This window comes from Triticum urartu, chromosome 3 (genome assembly GCF_003073215.2).
Source record: "Triticum urartu cultivar G1812 chromosome 3, Tu2.1, whole genome shotgun sequence".
Taxonomy (NCBI): Eukaryota; Viridiplantae; Streptophyta; class Magnoliopsida; order Poales; family Poaceae; genus Triticum; species Triticum urartu.
Window position 1 is genome coordinate 416,292,865 of NC_053024.1, and position 23,572 is coordinate 416,316,436.

Below are 23,572 nucleotides of genomic sequence, written 5' to 3' on the forward strand. Positions count from 1 at the left end.
TTTGATATGTAGGTTATTGATGTGTGCCTTACTAGTGTTTATAGTAGCCCCTGAGTATTTGATACTTGTTCGGTTGCTAAAATTAGCAACTCGAAACAGGAGTTACAGAATGAACATGAACTAGTTAAGGGTGAAGTGACGATGTGTGTTGGAATTGGTTCCAAGATTGACATGATCATCATCGCACACTCCCTGTACTTTCGGGATTAGTGTTGAACCTAAATAAGTGTTATTTGGTGTTTACGTTGAGCATAAATATGATTTGATCATGTTTATTGCAATATAGTTATTCATTTAAGTTAGAGAACAATAGTTGTTCTGTTTACATGAATAGAATCTTCGATGTTCATACACACCAACAAAAATGGTTTGTTGGATCTCGATCGTAGTGATACACATATTCATAATATTCAAGCCAAAAAGATGCAAAGTTAATGATGATAGTGCAGTTTATTTGTGGTACTGCCGTTTAGGTCATATTGGTGTAAAGCGCATGAAGAAAATCCATGCTGATGGGCATTTGGAATCACTTGATTATGAATCAGTTGATGCTTGCGAACCATGCCTCATGGGCAAGATGACTAAGACTCCGTTCTCTGGAACAATGGAGCGAGCAACAGATTTGTTGGAAATCATACATACTGATGTATGTGGTCCGATGAATATTCAAGCTCACGGAAGGTATCATTATTTTCTGATCTTCATAGATGATTTGAGCAGATATGAGTATATCTACTTGATGAAACAAAAGTCTGAAATATTTGAAAAGTTCATATAATTTCAGAGTGAAGTGGAAAATCATCGTAACAAGAAAATAAAGTTTCTACGATCTGATCGTGGAGGAGAATATTTGAGTTACGAGTTTGGCCTTCAGTTAAAACAATGTGAAATAGTTTCACTACTCACGCCACCTGGAACACCACAGTGTAATGGTGTGTCCGAACGTCATAACCGTACTTTATTAGATATAGTACGATCTATGATGTCTCTTACCGATCTACCACTATCGTTTTGGTGTTATGCATTAGAGACAGCTACATTCATGTTAAATAGGGCACCATCTAAATCCGTGGAGATGACACCGTATGAACTGTGGTTTGGCGAGAAACCTAAGCTGTCGTTTCTTAAAGTTTGGGACTGCGATGCTTATGTCAAAAAGTTTCAACATGATAAGCTCGAACCCAAATCGGAGAAGTAAATCTTCATAGGATACCCAAAAGAAACTGTTGGGTACACCTTCTATCACAGATCCGAAGGCAAGTTATTCATTGCTGAGAATGGATCCTTTATAGAGAAGGAGTATCTCTCGAAAGAAGTGAGTGGGAGGAAAGTAGAACTTGATGAGGTAACTGTACCTGCTCCCTTATTGGAAAGTAGTTCATCACAGAAATCTGTTCCTGTGACTACTACACCAATTAGTGAGGAAGCTAATGATGATGATCATGTAACTTCAGATCAAGTTACTATCGAACCTCGTAGGTAAACCAGAGTGAGATCCGCACCAGAGTGGTACGGTAATCCTATTCTGGAGGTCATGTTACTTGACCATGACGAGCCTACGAACTATGAGGAAGCGATGATGAGCCCAGATTCCGCGAAATGGCTTGAGGCCATGAAATCTGAGATGAGATCCATGTATGAGAATAGCCCATTGATCGGCGAGCCATTGAGATTAAATGGATCTTCAAGAGGAAGACAGACGCTGATAGTACTGTTACTATCTAGAAAGCTAGAATTGTCGCAAAAAGGTTTTCGACAAGTTCAAGGTGTTGACTACGATGAGAGTTTCTCACTCGTATCTATGCTTAAGTCTGTCCGAATCATGTTAGCAATTGCCGCATTTTATGAAATCTGGCAAATGGATAAACAAAACTACATTCCTTAATGGATTTATTAAAGAAGAGTTGTATATGATGCAACCAGAAGGTTTTGTCAATCCTAAAGGTACTAACAAAATATGCAAGCTCCAGCGATCCATCTATGGACTGGTGCAAGCATCTCGGAGTTGGAATATACGCTTTGATAAGTTGATCAAAGCATATAGTTTTATACAGACTTGCGGTGAAGCCTGTATTTACAAGAAAGTGAGTGGGAGCACTACAGCATTTCTGATAAGTATAGGTATGACATATTGTTGATCGGAAATGATGTAGAATTATTCTGCAAAGCATAAAGGAATGTTTGAAAGGAGTTTTTCAAAGAAAGACCTCGGTGAAGCTGCTTACATATTGAGCATCAAGATCTATAGAGATAGATCAAGACGCTTGATAAGTTTTTCAATGAGTACATACCTTGACAAGATTTTGAAGTAGTTCAAAATGAAACAGTCAAAGAAGGAGTTCTTGCCTGTGTTACAAGGTGTGAAGTTGAGTAAGACTCAAAAACCTGACCACGGCAGAAGATAGAGAGAGAATGAAAGTCATTCCCTATGCCTCAGCCATAGGTTCTATAAAGTATGCCATGCTATGTACCAGACCTATTGTATACCCTGCCATGAGTTTGGCAAAGGAGTACAATAGTGATCTAGGAGTAGATCACTGGACATTGGTCAAAATTATCCTTAGTGGAATAAGGATATGTTTCTCGATTATGGAAGTGACAAAAGGTTCGTCGTAAAGGGTTACGTCGGTGCAAATTTTGACACTGATCCAGATGACTTTAAACTCAATCTGGGTACATATTGAAAGTGGGAGCAATTAGCTAGAGTAGCTCTGTGCAGAGCATTGTTGACATAGAAATTTGCAAAATACTTACGGATCTGAATGTGGCAGACTCGTTGACTAAACTTCTCTCACAAGCAAAACATGATCACACCTCAGTACTCTTTGGGTGTTAATCACATAGCGATGTGAACTAGATTATTGACTCTAGTAAACCCTTTGGGTGTTGGTCACTTGTCGATGTGAACTATTGGTGTTAATCACATGGTGATGTGAACTATTGGTATTAAATCACATGGCGATGTGAACTAGATTATTGACTCTAGTGCAAGTGGGAGACTGAAGGAAATATGCCCTAGAGGCAATAATAAAGTTATTATTTATTTCCTTATATCATGATAAATGTTTATTATTCAAGCTAGAATTGTATTAACCGGAAACATAATACATGTGTGAATACATAGACAAACAGAGTGTCACTAGTATGCCTCTACTTGACTAGCTCGTTAATCAAAGATGGTTATGTTTCCTAACTATAGACATGCGTTGTCATTTGATTAACGGGCTCACATCATTAGGAGAATGATGTGATTGACTTGACCCATTCCATTAGCATATCACTTGATCGTTTAGTTTGTTGCTATTGCTTTCTTCATGACTTATACATGTTCCTATGACTATGAGATTATGCAACTCCCGTTTACCAGAGAAACACTTTGTGTGCTACCAAACGTCACAATGTAACTGGGTGATTATAAAGGTGCTCTACAGGTGTCTCCAAAGGTACTTGTTGGGTTGGTGTATTTCGATATTAGGATTTGTCACTCCGATTATCGGAGAGGTATCTCTCGGCCCACTCGGTAATGCACATCACTATAAGCCTTGCAAGCATTGCAACTAATGAGTTAGTTGCGGGATGATGTATTACGGAACGAGTAAAGAGACTTGCCAGTAACGAGATTGAACTAGGTATTGAGATACCGACGATCGAATCTCGGGCAAGTAACATACCGATGACAAAGGGAACAACGTATGTTGTTATGCGGTCTGACCGATAAAGATCTTCGTAGAATATGTGGGAGCCAATATGAGCATCCAGGTTCCGCTATTGGTTATTGGCCGGAGACGTGTCTCAGTCATGTCTACATAGTTCTCGAACCCGTAGGGTCCGCACGCTTAAAGTTCGATGACGGTTATATTATGACTTTATGTGTTTTGATGTACCGAAGGAGTTTGGAGTCCCATATGAGATCGGGGACATGACGAGGAGTCTCGAAATGGTCTAGACGTAAAGATCGATATATTGGACGACTATATTCAGACATCGGAAAGGTTCCGAGTGATTCGGGTATTTTCGGGAGTACCGGGGAGTTACGGGAATTCGTATTGGGCCTTAATGGGCCATACGGGAAAGGAGAGGAAGGCCTCAAAGGGTGGCCGCACCCCTCCCCATGGGCTGGTCCGAATTGGACTAGGGAGGGGGGCGCCCCCTTCCTTCCTTCTCCTTTTCCCTTCCCTTTCCTTCCCTCCTACTCCTACTACTTGGAAGGGTTCCTAGTTCTACTAGGAAAGGGGGGAATCCTACTCCCGATGGGAGTAGGACTCCCCTAGGGCGAGCCATAGAGAGGGCCGGCCCCTCCCCTCCTCCACTCCTTTATATACGTGGCCAGGGGGCACCCCATAGACACAACAATTGATCTCTTGATCTCTTAGCCGTGTGCGGTGCCCCCCTCCACCATAATCCACCTCGGTCATATAGTAGTGGTGCTTAGGCGAAGCCCTGCGTCGGTAGAACATCATCATCGTCACCATGCCGTCATGCTGACGAAACTCTCCCTCAACACTCGGCTGGATCGGAGTTCGAGGGATGTCATCGAGTTGAATGTGTGCAGAACTCGAAGGTGCCGTGCGTTCGGTACTTGATACTAGGAAAAATCCTACTAATGGCGCACCTAATTTGGCCATTAATGGCGCATTAGTGGTGCGCCATTAGTGCCACGCCATTAGTATCTGGTATACTAATGGCGCACCTCAGATGCGCCATTAGTATATACAACAGTGCGCCATTAGTATGCCTCCCAGGGGGCCATGTATACCCAGGTGCTTTGGCATACTAATGGCGCACAACAACAAGATGCGCCATTAGTAACTTCGGCATACTAATGGTGCACTGTTTAATGATGCGCCATTAGTATCCTTTGGCATATTAATGGCGCACTGTGATGTGATGCGCCATTAGTATGAATATTAGGTTTTTTTATTTTTTTTATTTTCTGTTTTTTGCACAGGTTACAAAATGTATAATTGGACAAAATATAGACAACACACATCAACAACAGATTCATCGAATACAATAGAAGATTAGTCTCTGAATACAACTCGTCATATTAGTCTCCGAATACAATTCATCATATTAGTCTCCGAATTGAAAAGACCGAACAAAGATAGAACATTATATTACAAGTCTCGAGACCGCGAGTAGCGAGTTTGTCTTCACATTACAAGTCGATATCGATCATCTAACTACCATCACATAGAAGAGAGCTGCGGTCATCACGATGAGCATCATCACGATGAAACTCGTCTTCATCCGGTTCCTCCAGCGCTCCCTCCCCTCTCCCGCTAGATAGCGGGCGTATCTAGATTCGGCCTCGGCCCTAGTGGTGTACCCTTTGTAACTGTTACCGCTGAATCGGTGAACCTGTCTCCGACACTCCTCCCAGTCGTCGTAGACTCCGGGAACCTTACCCTTATACACGACATACGATGGCATCGCTATGCAGTAGCCAAACGAAACGTTAGTACCAATTCACAGACAATACATAAGCAATATATAAGTATGCAACAGAACGATCGGAAGAGAAAAGCAAGACATTAATAGCATCGATTACATCTAAGTTGAACGACTCTTGAAACCAAAGAGACATACTACAAGTTCATTAAAGTTTAATTACAACATGAGCCAATCGATGTTTCAGAACTAGACACAGCATCACTGCTTTCGACTCGACTCAAGGGACCGGAGCGGGGATGAAGCCGCCGTCTATTGTGGGAGTCATGAAATAACGGTCGTTGTCAGCCTGCATTTGTAGCATTGTGTCGATGTCACTGTTGGACGGTTGGTTTCTGAGGTAGAACTGCCCCGAGGTACGAAGGACATCTTGATAGATGATTTCCGCAAACTCCGACTGGATGCGAAAGAATTCTTGTCTGATGTCCGCGTCCTGGATTGCCGACACGCTCGCGGCCCAATCTTTGAGTTTACTCGGTAGCAGAAGTTGATGATGGTCCCGTACGATCGCCCGCATGTGATGGATGGCGTAGTAGGCACCCTTCTGACCGTCAGGCGGCTGCTTGACGCAGCAGAACGTCGTATTGTGGGAGAACACGTGCTTGCCGTACTTACGAATAGGCCTGGTGAAGGTGCCTCCAGATTTGGCGTAGCCGGGGAGAACATCATCAAGAACCTTCTTGACATTTGTGTAGTCTACGTTCGAATGACGGTCCAGGTCGAAATACATGGCCATGGAATATTTGGGGCTTAGGAGGATGAGCGTGCAATGTGTGTCACTGCAGAAAACACGGAATGTTAAAAGAAAAACGATTGAAATCTAAGAATTCATATGTTACGGGGCGGTTGAGGGGAGGACTTACTCGGGAAAGTAAGGCATGAGGAAGTTATCCTTATCTTGGTTTGCCAGAATGACGCCTTCGAGGTAAGAAATCGCGACTTGCCGGTCCCCAGCGCTGCCCAAGATCTTGGCACGCATGTAGAAGGGGTCGACTATCACGATGTCCGGGGTCTTGTCGCGAATGATCCGCATCTCCATACTCAGCGAAAATAGCCGAACGAAGGTGTAGTGCAGCGGATGAAGGTTCAACATAGCGTGGATGTCATCAAACCGCAGGACGATCGTACCCCCGATGGAGTTATCCACAAAGCCCTTGCCCTCTGGCACCTTGGCCGCGAAAACCGGGTATGCCACATCCTTCTCTCTGAGACGCCGCTTCTCCAAAGAAAGAACATTGTCATGCAGACTCCGCATAGCACCGGTTGCAGCATCGAGCATATTTCTCAATAGCATCGGCCTACCCGCCACATGCAGCCTCCTCATTAAATCCTCAGGTGAAGGTGGCCCGTCCTGAGCACGGATCGTACTCGGTGCCGGCTGGCCCGCACCCTTGTTAGTCTTTCTTTTGCGTGCCTTCTTCTTCTCCTGTAATGGGACCGAGTTCTGCTCACAGACCGCCTTCTTGAGTGTGTTGGGGGTGATAATATTTCGCACCTCGCCTATCTGAGGCTCGGTGAAGTCGGCAGCTGGAGGCGTCTCCTGAGAGCTGAACTGCAGACGACGCCTGTTGCAACTTGGCTTCTCCGCGGTACCAGCTAGATCGCGCACGTCTTTTGTTGGGTTGGGTTCTTCAGAAGGAGGCCCCATGAAGTCGCCACCGTACCCATGATCGGCAAAGTACTGATCGACGTTGCCAAATGTATCGTCGTCGTCGTCGTTCTGATCCTGTGCCATATGCATGTTTGGATCCAGTGGCATAGGGATGTCCGGCACCGTTGCGGCGGTCTTGCCATGGGGCCGACTTGGCGCCGGCACGACTGGCGGTGTTGTCTTTGGGGTGGTGTCCCCTGCCCCCAAACGAATCTGGCTCTTCGGCCAAAGCAGGGGCCAGCTCAGGCAGGCGCTGAGGGTCATCACGTCATCATCGTCGGCCCCGACGGGTCGAATAGGAGGTAACAACTCGTCGCAGCCTGGCAGCACCCGAACCAGTTGAACCCTAAACAAGTTGGGTGGCATCAGGGTACCGTGGAACAAGGGGTTGCCCGGTTGAACGATTTTTCCCTTGGCGACATCGACCAACTCGTTGTTCACGAAGTGCAGGAGAGTGCATGGAACGTCGGCGGTGCCCGGCGAAAACATGTAGGGCATCAGGGATGCCCAGTCAAAGGCAAGGAGATGAAGTCCTCGGCCAAGAGAGGCTTAATTAGTTACCGTGATGATGGCGTCGAGCTCGGCTAATGTCGAGGCACCGCCAACGGCGGGCGTGCAGTTGACGGAGGGGCCGCTTGCTGCAGAGGTGCCGGCCGGCGTACACCCGGGTGCATTAAGCTCCCGTGCCGGCGTCGGAGACACCAATGCCGCCTCCGCCGGAGACACCAATGGCCCCGCCATCGCATTCTGCGAGATGCTGGCCATGAAGCTAGGAATCAGGGGCGGCCCCTGTTGGCCGCCCGCAATTCACGCACTAATCCCCTGGATCAAGGTAGGCACAATGGCGGTGATCGTCCTTCCGAGTTGTTGTTCCACTTGCTCTTGGACAATCTCCGGAATCCGCGCCACCTATGCCCTGAGTTCTTGAACCTCGCGCGCCTGGCTTTTCGAGCTGGTCTTTTTCTCCTTTCGCCCACCAGTGTTATAGTATGACGACCATTTTGTCGACAAGCCTTTGCCGGCCACACGACCATCTGACGTCGGCTTACTGAGCTTATCCTTGTTCTTCATTACATTCAACGCCCTATTTAGAGTGGTGTCCCAAGGGTTGCTCTTAGTCGACCCCGCGCTACTGCTTTCAGTCGCCTGCGGAAGGAATGTGAACCATTTAGAAATTTGGCTTCATTAATTAGAATGCAACCATATGGAGCTAATTACGCGGGGGTGTATTCCTTACCAGAACAAGTTCAAGCGCCCTGGTCTTCGGATCCGTGGTAAGCTCCTTTGTTTTCGGGTCCTTCTTGTACCGGGCCCTGACAAAGTTCCTGGTCTGCTTGTCACCGTATTTATCGAAGAGGGGCGGTAGGCCTTGCTCGGCACGGTCCGCCTCCTCCTTGTCCCATATAGGCTCCGCCACTCTGTAACCGCCGGGACCGAGTGTGTGTTCCCCTAAGTTCAGCTCCCGCATTTCTTTCCCCCACTTACTTGATTTGGAGTTTGCGGTGCTCGAGCAATTGATCTTGAAGTCGTTGTAGTCATCTTCGGTGATCAAAGGATTTTTCTCCTTGATCTTCTCATAACTCTCACCTTTCTCGATCATTCTCTTCACATTGCTTTTCCAAGTAGACAGGGCCTTGCTCATCTTCGTGAGGGCAGCATTGTTCACTTTATTCCCTTTGAGGCTTGTGTTTTCAAATTCAGCGGGGAACTTGTATCGTTCGTGCAGCTTCGTGAAGAGGAGGTTGCGCAAATTCCCTCGGTCGGGATGCCTCGGGTTCTCGGTGTTGATCGAGACGGTGCTCCGGAGAATGCACCCGAGCTGAAGCGAGTACCCCTTGACTATTCGTTCGGGCGCCATTGGATTCCCGTCGGAGTCCACTTCAGTAACTTCCTCCTTGAGGGTGCGGAGCACGGTCGGGCGCCGGTCCTTCCGTTGCCTCTTCGGTTGGCTGCCATCTGTACGTGCGCCGCCATCATCAGTGGTGGCATCCTCGGCGGCACCATCAGTGATGGCATCAGTGGGGTCATCCTCGGCGGTACCATCAGTGGTCTCAGGATCTGTGGGGAAGGCGGCGTCCTCATACAAGTGAGGTTGTTCCTCCATCTCCTGGGACAGCTTCCAGAATGCCTTGCCGCCCGAACCCCCGGCCTCATCGTTGTTGGCCATGTTTCTCTCTAAATAGGAACAAAGTTTGGTTAAAAAGTTGGTTATTGTCAAGGAACAAGATCATGGTCTCATCATTTAGGGTTTGTCGACACCGAGGCATCCTAAAAGCTAAGCTTTTATCATTGAGGGTTTTTCGACGCCGAGGCACCCTAAAAGCCTAAGCTTTCATCATTTCGGTTTTTATCGACACCGAGGCACCCTAAAAGCCATGCATTAGTCACAAGTACGCTGGGGCACTTGATCCTACTTAATTAACTACTAAGATACCCTGGCCCATGCATTAGTCACAAGTACCCCATATGTCCTATTTTTAGCAAAGTCATGCTAAAATTCACGGAAAATTTCAGCATGACCTTTGCTGAAAATAGGACATATGGAGTACCCGAATTTGCCGGAACGGAAGTTAATCGACATTCCGGCAAACTCAAGGGCCACTCGGGTGGACAAGGCAAAAAAGGCCTCCATCACAACATGGAAAATACATTGGCATGTGAAGAGGTGAAACAATATATGCATCTCCAAGCAGTATCATTCAACATTTTGGACAAACCACTACAAGCAACATGAGACACTGAAAACAATTGCTACCAATGAATCTACACTTCTATAAGAAAATAAATCAGAAACTTAGTCTGTCATCATTAGGCAGCCACCATTAGTTATTCCATTATGTTAAAGCAGAAATAGAAAAATAGACTGAAAACACTAAAATCAGAAACAAATCCAACTGTACAGGCCAATGCATATAGGAAAAGTGAGGGGTTGAACTTCATTTTTTTCAGGTTTTCTTGGGTGTATGAGGTCTGCTCTAATTTGTTTTGAAAAGTGAACCTGATGTACTGGCCAATGCATATAGGAAAAGTGAACCTGCTGTACAGGCCAATGCATATAGGAAAATTAAGTCATGGAGAGTTGTTCATGATGTTCCTTGCCTTTTTTTGTCGAACAAACTTGATGCTTAAATTTTGGGTCTGAACATCAAGGATTACTTTGTACTAGTTTACAGAGACGGGGCAGAACAGTTACTTGTTGTATATATATTGCAATGTTTCTCCAATTTATCAGCTCTCAGTCATAGTAGTACAATATACTTGGTGTATTTATGGGTCCACTTAGCATGAAGGAGCTTGATCAAATTGAGAATCAAACAGAAATATCGTCAAGCATATCAGGTCAAAGAAGGCAAAAAACTTGTTACATAAGGTAAGGTTCAACAGCTTCAGAACTTTTTCTGTGATACAAATACTGCTTCAGTTTAAGAACATGTTTTAGTTTTGAATTCTCCTAGTGAAAACCTACTTCAGAGCATCTAAATGGTGATGTATCCACTGTAGTTAGGATTTAGCTCAACTTTTAAGAAAAAAAGTCTATAGAGTTAGGTTCACTATATATGACAGTGTTGTTAGTGGTTCTGCCTTGCTTATGTCAAAGCCACATATTTTTGGAGAATAAGGTATTCCTTGATGAGCTATTTGACCTCACAAATAAGGTACTGATGGATCAGGAACTTCGTACAATCCTCACCCTAGATAGTATGCTCCTTCTGTTACTATTGTTTATTTAATGGCTAACAAAATGAGCTGCAAGAGCAAGAATTGCAGGATCAAAATGACCTCAGAAATCCTCCTACCGGCAGGAAGATCCAGCTGGGGGGGGGGAGGGGGGGAGGGGAGGAGGGGGAGCTCATGGGGGCGGTGGTGTGGACGGGGCGATGAGGTAGGGCGATGAGGTTCGGGTGGTGGTGGTGCGACGAGGTCCAGGAGGCGACGAGGTCCGGGTGGTGGTGGTGCTCCGGCGACGATGGTGTGGACGGGGCGGCGTCCGGGCCACCGGCGACGAGGGCGGCGGGGCGATGGCGTCCAACGAGGTGGGGCGACGGGGAGAGCGGCGCCGAGGAGACGAGGACGACGGGGCGGCGGCGTCGGGAGAGGAGAGGGCGGCGTCGCGGCGTCGGGGCGTCGCGGCGGAGACGAGGACGACGGGGCGGCGTCGCGGCGTCAGGGCGGCGTCGAGGCGGCAGGGCAGCGGCGTCGGGAGAGGAGAGGGGAAGGGGATCGAGGGCGAGGGCGAGGGAGAGAGAGGGGATAGGTTTGGGCCGGGGAGGAAATATGGATGGGGGCGGCACAATACTAATGGTGCACCACCCCTCGGTGCGCCATAAGTACATCCATACTAATGGCGCACCTCACCCTGGTGCGCCATTAGTATTTTTTTTTGATTTCTGCTCGAGCCAACAGGTTATCTTCCACCTGACCTGATCCACACCAAGTTCCCTCTACTAGCTCGACTGGTCAGCAGCCAGTTCTCACACCAGGAGGTCCTGGGTTCGATTCCCAGGCTCCACAATTTTTTTATGCATTTAAAATGTTGTTTGATACTTATTTGTGTTTAAATATGTTCAGATCCACACCAAGTTCCCTCTACTAGCTCGACTGGTCAGCAGCCAGTTCTCACACTAGGAGGTCCTGGGTTCGATTCCCAGGCTCCACAATTTTTTATGCATTTAAAATGTTGTTTGATACTTATTTGTGTTTAAATATGTTCAAACTTGTTTAAATCATAACAGTAATATTTTTTTATAAGACAGTAATAATTTTTTAAAAAATATCATCAAACAGTAATGCCGGTGGAGCGGGGGAGGGTGCGCGGGGTGCGGGGGGTCGGCGGCGGCGGTTGAGTAGGGGAGGGGTGCGGGGGGTCGGCGGCGGCAGTTGAGTAGGGGAATCGAGGGTGCGGGGGGTCGGTGGCGGCGGCCGGTGGACCAGGGGGTGCTTGGCGGCGAGGGGGACCGGATCTGGCGAGGTGGGATAGCGATCGAGATGGAGGGGGATCGAGATCGAGTGTCCATGAAATTTAAAAATATTCATGATAGTTCAAAAAGTGCCCATGAAATACAATCGAGAAATGAAGGCTACAATTTAAATACAATCGATCTTAGCTAGCTATCTGTTCACAATCTTCTTGCCCTTCTTTTTCGCAAATGGAGTTCTTCTATGGAACGGACGTCCTTTAGGTAGGGTGGTCCTGCTTCTTCTTGTGGTGTATGCTGCTACTTCATCATCGTCGTCATGTTCGATCCTCGGGTCGCCGTACTTGTCGAAGTCTTGCTCTTTGGCTACTCCATCCATTCCGATGATCTTCCTTTTGCCTCTCCTCATGACAACACGACTGGGCTTTGACGGGTCGGTAATGAAGAAGCATTGGTCCACTTGGGAAGCCAGTACCCATGGCTCATTTTTCGCGGTGACGTTTGCGCCCGCGGTCTTGGATTTGGCTTCGGGTATAACCATGGTGGTGAAATACCGGTCTTCTTTTAGGACGCTCTTGGCCCATCTGACACGGAATATCGGGACCTTCTCTCCAGCGTAGCTCAGCTCCCAGATGTCCTCGATCCTTCCGTAGTATCTGTCCTTGTCGTTACCAGTGTAGGATTCCATCGTTACCCCGAAGTTCTGATAACCATCGCTCTTCATGTCCTAGATAATTCATGCAGTAGGAGATGCACTCTTCGGTCAGAAAGCCCCAGGCTATGCTTCCCTCTGGACGTGACATGTTGCGAACGTATCCTTTGATGACACCATTCATCCTTTCGAACGGCATCATGCTGTGCAGGAACGTCGGCCCGAGTTGGATGATATCGTCCACGATATGGACCAGCAGACGCACCATAACGTCGAAGAATGCGGGCGGGAAGTACATCTCAAGCTCGCATAGTATCACCACGATCTCTTCCTGTAGCCTTCTGAGTTGCCTCACGCCAACAGACTTCCGAGAGATGACATCGAAAAAGTTGCATAGGCCAAATAGCGTTTCACGGACGTGCGCGTCCATGATCCCATGGATTGCAACTGGAAGTATCTGCATCATCAGCACGTGACAGTCGTGAGACTTCATCCCGCTGAACTTCAGCTTCGCTGGGTCTAGGTATCTGCTTATCTTCCCGCGTAACCGTAAGGAAGTTTTACTCCTAGGAGGCAGGTGAAAAACTGCTCGATCTCCTCCTGATTTAGAGTGAAGCACGCGGGAGGGTAGTCATTTCCGGTCTTCTTGGCCTTTTTGCCTTTGCGACGACTTTCCGTATCCTGCTTCACCTCATCATCATCATCATCATCATATATAGCGTGAAGCTCCTGCCTGATGCCCATTGATTTCAAGTCTGCCCTTGCTTTCGGCCCATCTTTGGTCCTCTCTGGCATGTTGAGCAGGGTACCAAGCAGACTCTCGCACACGTTCTTCGTGATATGCATTACATCAAGGCTGTGAGGCACACGGTGGATCTTCCAGTACGGCAAGTCCCAGAAAACAGACCTCGTTTTCCATACCTTCAGCAGCGGCTCTGGCGCCTTTCGCTTCTTTCCCGGCTCTGGCGCCTTTTGCTTCTTTCCTGGCAGTGGGCAGTCTTTCCAATTTTTCAACAGCTCGTTTATTTCCTCGCCGCTCCTCGTACGCGGGCGTCCTCGGGGTTCGGTTTCACCATCGAACAGATCCTTGCGTTTTCTCCACGGGTCATCGTCGCGAAGCCACCTTCGATGTCCCATGAACAGGGTTTTCGAAGACCCAGGATCTCTATCTAGCTGGCGATACGTTGTGTCATCCATGCACCTGACGCATCCAGAAAATCCGTGGACCACCTGCCCCGCGACATATCCGTAGCCGAGATAGTCGTGCACCGTCGTGAGCAGCGCGGCTCTCATAGGGAAATATTCTTTCTCTGCGGCATCCCACGTATTGGCTGGCATTTTCCACAGCGTGTCAAGCTCCTCTTTCAGCTACCCCAGATACAGATTGATGTCGTTCCCTGGTTGTTTTGATCCTTCAATTAGCATACTCATGTGAATGTACTTCCTCTTCATGCACAACCAGGGGGGAAGGTTGTACATCCACAAAAACACAGGCCAGGTGCTATGTGTGCTTCTCTGGCTGCCAAACAGATTGACTCCATCGGTGCTCGTGCCCAGCACGATGTTCCTTGGATTGTTCCCAAATTCTGGTTCTTCGAAGTTCAACTCTTGCCACTGGCTCGCATCCTTAGGGTGACTCAGCATCTTGTCTTTTTTATCTATCTCCGGATCATTTGCGTCATCTTCTCGCTTCTTCTCCTCCCTATCCGCGTGCCAACGCAGGAGCTTTGCTACCTTAGGGTCCGCGAAATACTGCTGCAGACAAGGAGTGATCAGAAAGTACCACACCACTTTTCGAGGAGCTTTCTTCCTCTTCTTGTATCGAGTGACGCCGCACACCGGACATATGGTAGACTCCGCGTGCTCGTCCCGATAAATGATGCAATTGTTCATGCACACATGGTATTTCACGTGCGGTAAATCCAGAGGACACACGATTTTCTTCGCGTCCTCCAAACTGGTCGGGCACTTGTTCCCCTTGGGAAGACGTTCGTGCCAGAATGACATGTTCTCGTCGAAGTATGCGTCGGTCATTTTGTGTTTTACCTTCATCTCTAGAGCCATGAGCGTTACTTTCAGGCGGGTATCCTCGGGCCTGCATCCTTCATACAATGGAGTAACCGCGTCTAACTCAAGTTGATCCATCTTGGCTTTCTCTCGGGCGGCAGCTCTTGCGTTATCCGTCTGCTTGAGAAGCAGCTCTTGAATATGAGGGTCCTGCACCCAGCCCATCGATGTTCCAGCATCGTCTGCTCCGCCGACATCATCATCTTCATGATCATGCCCGTCGTCTGCTCCGGCATCTTCCTCATCATCATGTCCTGCATCTTCTACATGATGACTGTGTACAGCATCACCGTCGTGATCATCTCCTGGGGATTCTTCGTCTTCTCGCCCGCCCGAGCCGCGGTGGTTGTCTTGCTGCCCTTCCTTATTTCTTGCCCGGCCCCCATGGACGACTTCGTAGTCATCTTCATCACCTTGCCACCGATAGCCATCCATGAAACCACGCAAGAGCAGGTGGTCCCGCACCTGCCCGGATTCCAGGTCCGCAATAAGGCTCTTCAGCTTGCATCTTCGACATGGACATCTTATCTCTGTCTCGTTCTTTTGAAGCATCTCGGCCTTCGCGGACCTCAAAAACCTATTCACGATGCCTTCGGTCATCGTGCGGACCATGGTCGCCTGCGGGGTAGAGCAAAACGATATTTTAGAACCAAGAAAAAATTTGGCATGACTTTCCCTAAAAATAGGACCAAAAAGAATGCTTAATGCCAAAATTCTCGCCGAAACGGAAATGAATCAACATTCCGGCAAAATATTGGCAACTATCGCATTTCAAATACCGGTACACCTCCAAATACAAACACATATGCAACACCACAAACATATGCAACACCACGAACATACATAGATCTAGCTAGGCCATAAAAAGTGCATGTGCACATTGTTGTAGGGAGAACAACATAAATATAGCTTCCCCCCTTACTTACCTATCAAAACAAGGTAATTTAACCACTTAAATTGAATGAATCTATGGTGGAAATGAGGTGAAAAAGAGGAGGCACCCGAGACAAGGAGGAGGTGGAGAGAATGAAGTGGGGAGAAAGTGAGTGTGGGTAGGAAAGGCTGTCCAAAATATCTTGTTGCTGCCCACTTACTAATGGCGCACCAACTCTAAATGCGCCATTAGTAATCCAGGTTACTAATGGCGCACCTTCTGGTGGTGCGCCATTAGTAGTTTTGCAAAAAAAACATACTAATGGCGCACTGTCCCACAGTGTGCCATTACTAGTTTAAACTAGTAATGGCGCATGGTGGAACAGTGCGCCATTAGTAGTTTTGCAAAAAAAGGAATAAAAAATATAATAAAAAAAACAACATTAGTGGCGCACTTTCCGATAGGTGCGCCATTACTAGTTACAACTAGTAATGACGCATTGTGTCTGGATGCGCCATTAGTATGTTTGGACAGGCGCACTAGTTCAAAAAAAATTTGATACTAATGGCGCACCCTGGGCCTGGTGCGCCATTAGTAGTTTCAACTCTAAAGGCGTATCAGAAGGTGGTGCGCCATTAGCGCACCGCTTGTCTGGTGCACCATTAGTGTCAATCCCATCTATAGCCCTTTTTCTAGTAGTGATCGGTTGGATCATGAAGACATACGACTACATCAACCGCATTGTGCTAACGCTTCCGCTTTCGGTCTATGATGATACGTAGACAATACTCTCCTCTCTCGTTGCTATGCATCACCATGATCTTGCGTGTGCGTAGGAATTTTTTTGAAATTACTACGTTACCCAACAGCCGGATAGATCAAATTAGTGGGGCCGAATTTGACTTTTGGTTTGGGACATATGTGGATATGAGAAAGTGGTTGAGGGCTTTTGGAGCATATCACTAAGCATTTTGAGCAAGCAAGCCATAAAGCAACACCTCATCCCCTTTTAATAGAATTGGCTTTTCCTATGGACTCAATGTGATCTTAGATCCCTAAAATGAAAATGTAGACTCTTGAGATTGAGCCAATGTGTGTCCTTAGCATTTTGTGGGGTCCACGTCTCTAGTCCATGCCATGCCAATCATTGAACTTTCTGACATGATTATCTTGAAAAATTATTAGTTCAATGAGCTATATGTTGTTAAGAGTTACCAAAACCACCCATGGATTAGTTGCATTTTCAAAGGAATGTAGGGGTAGGAAGGGAATTTGCATGTGACTATTTTTCTTGGACTATAAGACTTATACTTAGGTCATAAAATGCTTTTGAAATTATTTTACATGTTTGAATTCAAATTTATTCTCTAATTGAACCAAATGTATTTAAATTAGGGATATGAGAAAATGGAGGGATAAAATTATGATAATCATATGGGAGGTTAGGAATGTGATAAGAACAACATGTGGAAGACTTTGGAGCAATTAGAGAAGTTTGATTTTTAAAGGATTCAAATCCTTTACAATATGGATTTGAATTGAAACCAAGGTTTAAAATAGTTTCTGGCCTTGAAAACTAAAACTAAAATGGCTGATATTTTTAAAATGTCACATATTATTTAATGGAGGAAAAACATTGATGATGGCATGATATGCAAAATTAACAATGAATTAGAAAGAACAATTGCAAATAAGGGCTTGTTACATTTGGAATGTTTCACTTTTTCTTGGATGCCAATATTATTTTTAGAAATTACCAGCGATATTTGAAATCTTGGCGGCACCACTATCTACACCTACAAGGGTTTCCCTGCAAGTGCTATTCTCTTCTAGAGACATGGCTATGCCTACCTATTTGATTGTCATTGATCCCTACCTATTTGATTGGCATTGATCCTTATTACTCATATATTCCATATATGACTTGATTTTCCACCTAAAATAGCCCATTTCTACAACAAACAAAATAATCAAGCATATTTGCAATCATGTGCTTTTAATAGTCATTAGTTGGAAAACCGAAGTGATTATCTTTCTCATTCCTTTCTTTGTTTTTGTCTCTTCCTTATTTTGCAGAAACCCACGGTGTCCCCCCCCCCCCGAATTCCAGGAAGGATGCACATGTGCCACTCAGGGGCTACTGATGACAGGAAGGACATCAAGAGCATCCACTCGAGCGGGGGGGACTCGAGTAGGCGTTGAAGGAAAATTACCAAGAAAGTAGAATGGAACAGAATCATTGCTACTGCGCCCCTCGCTACTAGTGGGCCAAGCCTGGTGGCTCGGCCCATTGGTAGTGCCAGGATCACGTGACCTGATCCTGGCGAGAGATATAAGGTGCACGAAGGAAACCGTGGAGGGGACCCACTCTCTAGATAAAACAATCCACCATCCTCCTCTAAGTCGCAAGGAAAAGAGCTTGCAATCCTACAGATAGTTCTCTTTGGCAATCTTCCTGGCCGTCATGAGTTCCTAAGGAATACAAATACTAGAGGCAGGAGTAGGGTCTTACCTCCTCCCGAAGGGCCCGAACCCACGTAAATCCCTTATTTCTACATCTCATTATCTCAATCCACCGGTCGCACGCCCCTCCGAACAAATGGGTCACCCGTCGATGAAATTCCCAGTACTAAATACCGACATCATGCGCCAAGAGCGGCGGGGAATAAGTGGGAGAACAAGATGGTGTGGCGACCAAAATGTTGGAGAAGTGGTAGGACATCATGGAAAAGAAAGAGATGACAAGCGTCAAACACAATGAACTAAAGGAGGAAAGGAAGGAATAGAGATTTAAAGAGTTCATGGATAGGGGCGATTCCAAGGGGGGCGAGGGAGGGCTCTACCCCCCCCCCCCAACGATCACGTTGCCCCTTAATAGCATATTTTTGTGTGTACGCACATGATTTGTGGTTGTCTCGCACCCCCCTGTGCCCCTCGTAGTGAAAGCCCATGTGTATATTAGCAGGTCAAAGCCCATGTATATGCACGTAGTTTAGTAGGTTAAAGGCCAAAATATTAGGAGAAGAAAAAGAAAAGAAAACAGCGCACCGTGGAAGAGGACACGGGCTCACGCACGTACACGGTAGTTTTCTCTGGTCACTTGTTTCCAAAGTTCCTGCGATTGGAAAATCCTCGCCGACACTGCCGCCTCTGCCTAGTAGGCACACAGACAAGTGCCGTGGCACAGCAGGCACATTCCGGCCGGCCAACAACGACCAAGCAAGGAAAAGGGTTAGTTTATTTTTTAGGATTAGATGAGTTTGTGTCTTGTAATCTCATTATAGAACTACATACAAGGAAAACTAATTTGAAATTTTTTGATTCTCTAATTGTGTTTGTGTAGACATGAAGATGAAAAGAGATGAATCAATTCATAAATTTTTATGCCAATTGGTTCGAGCTGTGAGCCATGTGAACGTGATGCAAACGCAAACGATCTGCAACCTAGCCAAGAGAGCTAACCTAATACTGTTGAAGATGATTATCAACCTGATCATTGTTTTAGCCAGCAAAAAGTGGATTAGGGGAAGCACCATCACAAGGAGCCACCATGGACATAGCCAGCAAAAAGAAGAACAATTTGGTAGTCTTCTTCTAGTGTTTACATCAATGAAAACATGGTTTCAGTGTTGGCCTTCTACACGGTCTTAATGTTTTTTGGCTGGGTCGAAGCTCATTAGTATGTAAGAGCTCAAGTGAGGAACTCGCTCTGAGGGAGTCCTGCATTAGGGGGTCCCCGGGCGTCCGGGCTATGTGACGTGGGCCGGACTAGTGGGCCGTGAAGATACAAGATAGAAGGCTTCCCCCCGTGTTTGGATGGGAGTCTCCTTGGCGTGGAAGACAAGCTTGGCGTTCGGATATGAAGATTCCTTTCTCTGTAAACCGACTCTGTACAAACCCTAACCCCCTCCAGTGTCTATATAAACCGGAGGGTTTTAGTCCGTAGAGGCAGTCATAATCATACAGGCTAGACATCTAGGGTTTAGCCATTACAATCTCGTGGTAGATCAACTCTTGTAACCCTTGTACTCATTAAAGTCAATCAAGTAGGAAGTAGGGTATTACCTCCATCAAGAGGGCACGAACCTGGGTAAACATCGTGTTCCCTGCCTCCTGTTACCTTCGATCTTTAGACGCACAGTTCGGGATCCTCTACCCGAGATCTGCCGGTTTTGACACCGACACGTCCCCCTATACCAAATTCTGCAAGCAAGAAAGGCTTGTATCAAGAGGAACAAGCTTGCACTTCATACAATGTGCGAGGAGTCCAAGGTCATATACGTCAAAGCCAACCACTTGGATGCCGATGCAGCAGTGTGGGGTTGCCAAATGCTAAGCGACATCATTGCACGCTATGCAAATGGCAGTGAGCAATGATTCTACGTAGCGGCATCAGTTGCTTTTTTTGCAATGTTGGATCCAAATTATTAACCTTATTTCATTTGTTTATTATGCACAATTTATCTTTAAAAGTAGCTTTTAAATGTTAAACATTGAAGAAATTTGACTTAGCGTAAAAGAAGGAAGATGGGGAAGAAGGGCAGACAAGTAGAATTTATTTGGGTGACAAGATTAGGTGGTTGGCGCCCGCACATTGTTCCACTGTCACGTCCGAACGTATCCATGGACGAATGAGGGTGTTGGTTTGGGTGCTAGCCTTAGAGATGCCCGCGAACTAACATGTGGCTGGATGGTTAGAGGGACTGTGGTATTCCCAGCTCCCCAGGGTTTAAATCCTGGTGCTCGCATTTATTTCTGAATTTATTTCAGAATTTCCAACGATGCACATTCAATGGGAGGAGACGTTCACGTCGACGACGAGGCGCCTACGGTGACTTTGTAAATCTCAAGATGATATGTCGGCTCATTATTTTGGAAGTGCTCATAGGAGTAAGGTGTGCGTGTCTACATTCATAGAGGTGAGTGTATGCGCGTATATATAAACGCTTGTGTTTGTACTTATGTTAAAAAAAAGCTTAGAGATGCCCTAGTTCCGGCTATTCTCCAAATGAAGAACAGAAAAATAAACTAAGCGAAATTACGGACCCTTTCGAGTGCAACGCTGCTGCTTGCACGTATAAAATTTACAGTTCAGTCGAGGCAAAAAAGAAAGGAAAATTGCAGGACGTAGGCCTGACCGCCAAAAAGGGAAAAGAACAAGAGCTCGCGCATGATCACCGTTGAGAATTTGCATTCGAGCTCACAAGTGTCCTCTCAGCATCTTGGTCCTGTACAGTTGCGGGGCTACGTTCTCCTTCTCCTCCTCCTCCTCCGCAGCCCACGTCGTGCTGCCAGGCCGGTGAGATTACGAACAGGTCCGGCGCCTCGGGCGCCGCTTGCCGGTCCTTGACGTGCACACCCACAGCGTCCATCTTCTCCATCTCGCTGTAATCCATCCCCTGAAGGATCGCCGGGATGCCGCCGGGGCTGTAGTGCACGCCCTTGCGCCCCATCTCCAGATCGAGCCCGCCGCTCATCGGAGAGAGCACGCCGCCACCGCCGCCGCCGTACGCGTCGTCGTCCTCCGACACCCACGACCGGAAACGGTTGAGCGAGGGCGGCATCCGCGTAAAGAAGACCTCGGCGATGTTGGCTAGCGCGCCCCTGTTGTAGGGATTCTCCTTTTTGTCGTACCTGTACCTGAAGTTCTCGTACGTGGTCTGGTTGGTGCTCATGAGGTAGAGGTGGAACACGGTGAGGCCGCCGACGAACCACACCGACACGAAGGTGAAGACGATGAGCACGACGGACAACACCTCGCCGCCCATGGACTTCAGCAGTGAGCCGCCGTACTCCTCCCTCTCGGCGGCGATGTTGAGCCACGACAGGGCGAAGACGTAAAAGCAGAGGAGCGTGGACGTGGAGATGAAGAGGAAGAAGAAGCGGTAGTTCCGCTGCGACAAAAGGACACCAGAATCTATATATCAGCTCGAGTCGTTGGTGGCAAATTAAGAGAGAAGAATTGACGAAAGAATTGATCCAAACAGCAGAAAAAGCAGCAATATCAATTCGAGTGCTAGCGACCAATTTTACTCGAGCATATTCTAGCAAGTACTCAGAGAGGAAGCAGGATCACATATGGAAGCGGCCGGCAAATGATATGATAAAAGTTAATGTTGATGCTGCTTTTCAGGCCGATTCTCTGTCAGGAGCAACAGGAGCTATTGCACGCGACCAACGAGGGACTGTTGTAGCAGCAGCCACTTGGTATCTTCCTCAGGTCTTGACTCGAGCGTTGATGCAGCTGAAACTCTGGCAATTCGTAACGGTTTATATTTAGCCGGCAGGATTGGATGTAACAAAGTTCAAGTTGAATCGGATAGCAGTTTCGTGGTGGACTCAGTGCAGAATTAAGATTATACTGGATACAATATAGCCACTATTCTGGAATGCAGAGAGCTTGCTCTTGACTTTGCAAATGCTGATTACTCCCACTGTTTTCGTGAAGCTAACGAGGCTGCTCATATCTTAGCTAGCCACTCTTTTAGCATTAGATCTTCCTCATTCTGGGAAGCTTACATCCCGAACTTTATTTCTCAAGCTATTGTAAAAGATTTGTCTCTGATATGAGGAATAAAGTCTTGAAGTTTCAAAAAAAAAAGAGAGAAGAATTGATGATGCAGTTACTCCTATATGAATGAGGTGACTGACCAGGCCGATGCACTGGCCGACCCAGGGGCAGTGGTGGTCGAACTTCTGGACGCAGTTGTTGCAGATGGAGCAGTGGGACGTGCGGGGCGGGCGGTACAGCAGGCACGTGTCGCAGTACTTTACCTTGACCACGCACCCGTTGACGACCACGTCCTTGGAGCGGGGCACGCGGAGGTGGGGGCTCGCCGCGTTCACCCACTCGGTCGACGGCGTCGTCATGTCCACCACCTGCTGCTCGTCGCCGCACTCGGGAGGACGCGCGTTCCTCGGCACGATCCCCGGATCCCTGCTCGACGTCAGGAGCAGGAATGCCAAATCCTGCAGGCATGTACAACAGGACAAGAATCAGCACTTTGGCAAAAAAAAAAAAAAGGACAAGAATCAGCAGCTGTGGTGTTGCTTCCGGTTTGCTGAATTTTGTGAAGCTCACGTACCGCTAGGCCGAGAAGGACCGTGGCGATGAGGACCGGCAGGCCAAGGACATTCTTCTTCTGATCCGAGGTGCTGGAGTTCATCTTTGTGATGCACTGGCAGCATAGGCCGACCAAGGGGCCTATGATTAGAACTGTGGACAGGAAGAGGGAACCCGCGTCCGGACCGAAGATTAGGCGCCCGCCGCAGAGAAATTTCTGAAATCGTTTTGGTGGGAGTAAAATTGCCGTCCGTCAGTTGAAACTAGTAGGAATCGAATGCTTTTATTATGCATAAGTAGGGAGTCTAATGGCTAACAGCTACGTAACAGAATGTGTCGATAATTTATTATGATCATTTCTTGAGATTTTCCTTTGCACCTTGTCCATATGTCAGCTGCTACAAAAACCTTCTTGTCTTATACAGAGGACCGGTTGAATCAATTTGACCAGAAAATGATGAACACTAGATTTTCTTTTGCTAAAAGATTCAAGCACACAAGAAGCAAATGTGACATCTTAATTTCTAATTTTCAGCAAAAAGTACTGGACAAGAGAGATATAGGAAGATGAAGAGCGGCATGTACGTACATTGCTTCCTCTCCAAACTTGATACAGCCTCCTCCGATTCGGCTCTTCTTCCATCCTGCTTGACTGCTTATTCCTCCAAACGGCCGACCTCTTTGTTCCAAGATCAAGGCCCAGTTGCTCACACCACAGGTGACCGACGACGAGGCCTGCCGCCTGCCGATTAGACGTACAGCTACTGGCCGCTCTTCAGTTTCCTCTCTTCTTTTTCTCGCTCTCCCAGTTCGTTATGGCCAAGGCAATGACCATCTCCTGCTTTTCCCCTTGGTTTTCTCTCTCTAGGCGTGGCGAGGGAGGGCGCCAGTTGTAGCT

The 23,572-nt window shown here is 47.1% G+C and overlaps 1 protein-coding gene across 1 annotated transcript; it reads right to left on the reverse strand.

Annotated features, from left to right (window-relative positions):
• Positions 1 to 20,654: 20,654 nt before the first annotated feature.
• LOC125548422 (probable protein S-acyltransferase 4) lies at positions 20,655 to 23,547 on the reverse strand. Its single transcript, XM_048712020.1, has 4 exons — positions 23,264 to 23,547; positions 22,697 to 22,891; positions 22,263 to 22,580; positions 20,655 to 21,505 (listed from the first exon to the last, which is right to left on the reverse strand). The coding sequence occupies exons 1-4, from the start codon at positions 23,315 to 23,317 to the stop codon at positions 20,786 to 20,788; spliced, it is 1,287 nt and encodes a 428-aa protein (XP_048567977.1). The 5' UTR covers positions 23,318 to 23,547; the 3' UTR covers positions 20,655 to 20,785.
• Positions 23,548 to 23,572: the final 25 nt, after the last annotated feature.